Here is a 6,612-nt window from a genome sequence, read left to right on the forward strand (position 1 = left end):
TGCACAGACAAGACCAGAGTGGAGAGGTTTGGCCATAATGCAAGTTTGGTGAAAGCCAAAATATCATATCAGCACAAACACCTCATACAAAAAGTCAAGCATGCTGGTGACGATTTTTGGCTCGTTTTGAAGCCACAGGACCTGCATGGGCACCTCACAGTCGAGTCATTGAGTCGACCATAAACTCCTCTCTATACAAAAGTATTCCAGAGTCACATGTGAAACCATCTGTCTGACAGCTAAAGCTTGGCTAAAATTTGGTCATCCAACTGGACAATGATCCGAAGATCACCAGCAGATCTAAAATATAGAATGGCTGAAAATTAAAAAAATTAAGGTGTTGCAGTGGCCCAGTCGAAGCCCAGACCACAGCCTGACTGAAATGCTGTGGCAAGAGCTGTGCGTGAATAAATGCCCACAAACCTCAATAAACTGTAAAGAGTGGACAAAAATTCCTCCAGAATGATGTGAGAGACTGGATAAATCATGCAGAAAACGATTACTTAAAGTTATTGCTGCTAAAAGTGGATCTACAGACAACTGAATGATATGGTGTTCTATAACTTTGTCACCCATGGTTTTTCCATTTTGACTTTATTTTTGCCGAATAAATACATTGTAATATCTGCCAGGCATTAGATGATACAGAAAACCATAGAATTCAATAGGGTGTCCTTACATTTTCACATGACTGTATTTGTTTTTTTTTTCTAAGGAAGGTTTTTTCGATCATATTGTTTTTGCTCATCTTTTGTTGAACATCTCTGTAGTTCTAAACTTCAGAGTACACAAGTATGTATAGACATTTAACGCTCACAAGCCAGGGCATGTTTCAGATGACTATACATTACGACATGCAAATTCAAACACGCTTCCTTCCATGCTCTTTAGCAAGATCACTCCTTCTGCCCTTTCACATATTTATCTTGATTCACTTCCACCATATATCAAACCAATTAAGATTGTGTCATTTGATATCTGTAATAGTGCTGGAGAGCTGGTTTATTTTATGGTAAGCAATAAGGCTCCATTCTTACAAAGTTTTTTGAACTCATGCATCTTTTCCTGCCAGTCTTTTTCCTTCCCTTTTTTTGTACAGATAAGTGGAGAAGTAACAATGGGGTGTGCTGTGTTATAATTGCCTTTTTGGCAGCAATTCATATTCACATCTTCTTTGATTTGTCTCTCTCTTTGTCCCTCTTTCTCTCTTTTAGCTCTTGTTTCTAGCATGTAGGCAATCCAATGTCCTATTTCTTGATCTGAGTCAACAAAGTATGCACACACAAAAATCATTCATCATTCCTTTATTATAAAAACTGATTTTCTCATAATCTCTTTTAAAACATCACTACACAAATGATAAAATATTATAAACAAAATAAGTTACACCTTAAAAATATATATATATATTTTAATATATATATACATACATACATATATAATAAAAATGCTGTGTGATGAATTACCAAAATCTTAACCTAAAATAAAAGCTTGTTCAGCCAAAACACTGGCTTTGCATGCTGTATGCAGCATTTTTAGGACAGGCAAAGGAACTGATGTGTTCCAAATGCAGTAACACAGTGGGCAAAGAGGAAGGATAGTGGTTGTGCAACAGTGTTTGCTTAACGCTACAATACATTTGAAAGGCCTGGGCTCTGCAGGGCTTATGGTTCAATAACAGGAATTTTAGGAACAGTCACGTGGACTCTGAACTGACCTCACGAGTTATTTCTTGAGTAAACTTTGCAGTACTTGAAAGTGAAAAGATGGAAGCCTATGAAATAATGGCTGCGCGATAGACTGGAGGTCCATTTAAGGAGAGTAAAGGCCTATTCACAACTATTCAGGCCTATTCAGAACATATCGATAATAACTGTCCACACCAACGGATAAGATCGTCTTGTAGATTTTTTTAAGCAGTTTTGATGTCTGCCCAGTAAATGCTCAAAACAGGGTAAATTCGGATTGACTGTTTACATTTTTATAGTTCTGAAAATGATTCCAACAATACCCTTTCCCTATGCCGTTATTATTATAGTTTTGGTGTGGACTCTGCTATTCTTTTATATTTAGAATATTTTTTTTAACTAATATTCTAGTTATTAGTTGGGGGGGTAACCTTCATTTGAATAGTACAACAATACAATACATGTGGCATCAATACAAACCCTAGTGTCCAGAACTAAATGATGACATTTAGCAGATTATTCATTGTCAGTCATCCATGAAGTCTGATTCTAAAGTGAAATGTGAGATGCTGAGATACTATAAGTCCATCAAAGCAGCATTCCGCATCACAGTTGACACCAGAAGTCTTGACCAGTCACATCTCCATATTTGATAGGGTCATGCGAATGAGGCTACTTCCATGAGTATCTGTATTGCCATGGAAACACAAGGCACCTGAGCGATGACATAGGCAAATGAACGCGTCGGTGCTTTAAGTGCCAACAGGTATGCTATGCTGTGAACAACTCGACCCAGGAAGAAGACCAGGAAATGAAGTCGTGCTACTGCATACGAGGGGCCTGTCATGGCGTAGACGGCTCCGAGAAATAAAAAGGGGAAAATGTTCTCCATATCATTGCAGTGTGCTCTGAAAAATAAACAAAAAACACACACACAAAGTGTAAATTATTGTAGGATTTGGGTAGAGGAAGTATAAGGAGAACTGCTGAAACATGAATAAGACATGACATTGGTAGTAGCAAACAAACGTTTTGTTGCCATTAATGAATGATGTAGTAAAGCATAGCATGACCATGCTTGTTTAATCATAGCTCATCATGAGTAAGTTCTTTTCCAGTTTTAACCACATCCCTCGTGCATTCCCTTTGTCATTTGTCATTTAAGCTTCTCTTTTAAAGGGATAGTTCTCTTTAAAATGAAAATTCTGTCATCCTTTACTCACCCTCCAGTTGTTTCAAACCTGTATGAATTTCTTTCTTCAGCTGAACACAAGGGAAGATATTTTGAAGAATGTCAGTAACCAAACAGTTAACTGGAGCCATTGACTTCCATAGTATTTTTTTTTCCTACTATGGAAGTCAATGGCTCCAGTTAACTTTTTGGTGTACTGACATTCTTCAAAATATCTTCCCTTGTGTTCAGCTGAAGAAAGAAATTAATATACAGGTTTGAAACAACTTGAGGGTGAGTAAAGGATGACTTTTCATTTTAAAGTGAACTATCCCTTTAAGCTTCCAAGTAATGTTATTCTCTGAACACTGTATTTGAATGGATAACCCTTAAGGCATTTTTTTATTTTCCAGACTGCGGAAATGCATATGGAAAACTGTTTTTCTCTGGAGCTGAGGAATGTACGCTCAACATCTGGCTTTAATCAGGACTGTAAACTCTCTGGCTCTGTCTAATGGCAGCTTGCCTGGACAGTCAGTAAACGTTGTAAGCGTTGCAATATAAATTTACTTTCACTGCGAATCACTCACGCAGTGCGTCATAGCAGTGGCTGTCCCATTAAAAGATCGCAGCAAGTTGTAGTACTTCCTGTACACGATTCATCATATGTTGACATTTATACCACCATGAAAACATTCCCATTATTTTCTCAGCACAGCAGTTAAGTATAACGGTCGATGCTCATCGTTGTGAAATCCTGCATTACACAGCTTCTTACTCATCTCTTTGCCGCAACAAAGACTTTCCATTATAAGTCATTTTCTGTTGGTATTTAATTTTAAAAGTGAATATAACTTTTACTTATTTTCTAGTCATAATGTTCTAGCTTTTACCCTACTATCCGATTGTAAGCACCAGGTTCGAAGAGATTATAAAATAGCTGAAATGCTCTAAACATCTTTATTAATATTAATATTTATTTATAATATTTATTAACTTTATTAATCTTGGTTTAAAGTTGCTTTGCATCTAATCAATATTAATGATCATTATTTTAAATAGATAAAATGTAACAATATTGATGGTGATTTATTAATCATAATAGTTTTTAATAATTAAATAATTTAGTAATATATATTTTTAATTATGTCTTGCATATTTACTGTTATTTATTCTTTAGCTTTTTTTTTCAGATGATAAAGAATGCGCCTGTTAGTCATTAAAACAATTTTTGTTAATACATAAACATAAAGTTTTTGATCGAAACAAAAACTTTCAAACTGTAAGTTCTATTTAACAGCTTCTCCCTGTTTCCATTCACTTGCAGTTATTTATTAGCCACTGAGTAGTAGTGAAATACCTTTCTGAATGCATAGCAATTAAGGTCAAATAATGTTCTTGTCAGGACTTGCTGACAAGCCCTCCATATGTCACATTTGACCAATCTGGCAACCACAAGCTGCCACTCACAGGTCCTCAAGATCACATATGAATCATCTATGAATACCTTAAATTATCCACTTATAGAAAACAAGACTATCCAGTGCCAATATTTTGAGTGATTACAGAGTAGCCTACTGAAACAACATCTTTATCATTTTCTGATTGTGCAGATGTAGGTTAGAGGTGGGCTGTAACGGGCATAACAGGCGAGTTTCCTGATGATAATTTAGAGAATGGCAAACACTCAGAATCCTGGAGCTTAAAGCATAATGAACGTTTCCTAACAGGCAGCCAAGTCTGACTGTTTTTTAAATAAATTCTTGCTCTTTTCACATGCTCCTACATACACATAAGTATTGATAATGTGGAAACATATTCGAACAAACAGGTAGATATATTGGCTACATGTCCATTATAATGCTTTCTATACAGAAAGAAGTGCTAGAGAAAATAACTAATCCATCTGACAATCTGTACAGGTTTGTTTTATTATTTGTTTTTATAAATGGGCCCAATGAGAACAAGAATGAAGCATAACATATCCAATGGACCCTTTCCATATTTCCATTTTCCATTTAGAAGGTGCAGTCGTCGTAGTTGATTAGACCACGACTGCAAATATAGCCTCTAATAGCAAAAGGAAAATCCATGCTAACAATTCAATTACTTTCCAAATGTGGGGGAAATATCATTGATCTCGACAGTCAGAAGAAAGAATGACTTTGCCAGCTTTTGTATTAGAAACACCCTCGCAGCATCATTAAAAACATATATTTTGTGATTAGATTTGTGTACTGATAACTTTGAAACACAACATAACAGTCAGTAAAAAAAAAAAATTCTAGGTGCAAAGTTTTTACAAACAGTAATTTTGAAACATTCCCCAGTCAGAAAATGGTGTGTAAGAATAAATTTAAAAAAGATTCAGATTTATGGAAACATATAGGCTACATGGAATATATAACCTAAACAAAAAAAGAGAATATATTACATTTATTCTTGATATTATATCCAATTGCATTTAATATGCAAAGTTTTCATTAGTATCGCCTCTAATGTTACAGTATAACTCATAAATAGTGGCATGCATTAGTGTAACATTATCCATGTTTATTGTCAATTAAGCATGGGGACGGAACACTATAGTTATTCGCACTAAACATAAAATCATAGACGTTAAATTTAGATAAGTAAAATTGTGCTCCTACCTCCTACAGCGTTCCACATTTGGATCGATGCGACAGAACTGCACACCTCCGTGTCTCTCGGCGTCCTCGGGATTAGCAAACGCCTGTCAATAACATGTAAGTTTTACATCCAATATGTCATTCTGGGAAAGCACATCTCTAAACAACACTCTTCATTTATTTCATCAGTTAAACCAGACAGTTTCAATAGGCTATGCCAACTATTTATATTCGACATGGTAACACTCGCTCGACACGACAAAGAAAAGCATCACAGTGAACGCGGAATGCCTTGCCGTGATTCTGACGTGATTGCAGAAAAGTACTGAAAAGTATTTTGAAAGAAAAAAAAGGTTCCACAACTTACCTTTTTCCGAAGTCTCACTTGGCCCGTAATGATGGCAACGACGTACATCTTTAAGATTAATAACGTGCTGTAGAAGATAAAGCACAACAGTACATCGCTCCCGAGCATCTTGACTTCAACAGACTGTGTCTGTGTATGATATGATGGAGACGTATTTGGAGAAGTTTTTATATGCGAACCACAGACTGTTTGGTCCAGCCTATTCCACAGTCAGTCACTACCTGGCAAGAAACTTTCACTGACGTGGAGCAGACTTCCTGCTCACTTGATGACACACATGTCCGGATAGGGGGGTGAGACAAATCTTACTTAGGCTACATTAAGTTTAACAAAATAACTTCCACCACATTTCAATCGGAATAAAGGTTTTAAAAGTGTAAAGAATTAACCCATGTGTTTACTGTAATGTTTGGGCTACCAGAGTCCCACATCTATTCTGGAAAAGCTGGACATGTTTTAATAGAATATTTTAATCGTGGAACCGACTGTTGTGATACAGTAGAAGAAATTATACTAATGCATATTCATTTTGTATAGCTGGTGTCTTAATTAAAAGTGATGTAGAATTTGCAATAAGTTAAAATGTAAAAAAAAAAAAAGCCATGAAATATCAATCTGCAGTGTTATTATTATTTTTATTTTCTTAAAATAGCTTTGGATGTCACTATATAGGCTACATGATGTATTAAAGCCTAAAACACTAATTTGGAAGGGGGAAAAAAAATTATAATTAATGTATTTCTTAAGTGTCATTGA

General features: G+C 35.6%; 1 protein-coding gene across 1 annotated transcript; it reads right to left on the reverse strand.

Moving 5' to 3' along the window:
* Positions 1-1,429: 1,429 nt before the first annotated feature.
* ptges (prostaglandin E synthase) lies at positions 1,430-6,225 on the reverse strand. The gene is made up of 3 exons (XM_067440142.1): positions 5,857-6,225; positions 5,511-5,593; positions 1,430-2,596 (listed from the first exon to the last, which is right to left on the reverse strand). The coding sequence occupies exons 1-3, from the start codon at positions 5,962-5,964 to the stop codon at positions 2,347-2,349; spliced, it is 441 nt and encodes a 146-aa protein (XP_067296243.1). The 5' UTR covers positions 5,965-6,225; the 3' UTR covers positions 1,430-2,346.
* Positions 6,226-6,612: the final 387 nt, after the last annotated feature.

The sequence above is a fragment of the Pseudorasbora parva genome, chromosome 3 (genome assembly GCF_024679245.1).
Source record: "Pseudorasbora parva isolate DD20220531a chromosome 3, ASM2467924v1, whole genome shotgun sequence".
NCBI lineage: Eukaryota > Metazoa > Chordata > Actinopteri > Cypriniformes > Gobionidae > Pseudorasbora > Pseudorasbora parva.

Bases quoted from the DNA above. Each gene is read 5' to 3' on its own strand.
- ptges (XM_067440142.1), bottom strand. From the start codon at position 5,964: ATGCTCGGGAGCGATGTACTGTTGTGCTTTATCTTCTACAGCACGTTA. The intron at 5,594-5,856 runs GTAAGTTGTGGA...TGTTATTGACAG, and splicing joins AAGTGAGACTTCGGAAAAAG to GCGTTTGCTAATCCCGAGGA. The intron at 2,597-5,510 runs GTAGGAGCACAA...TTTATTTTTCAG, and splicing joins AATGTGGAACGCTGTAGGAG to AGCACACTGCAATGATATGG.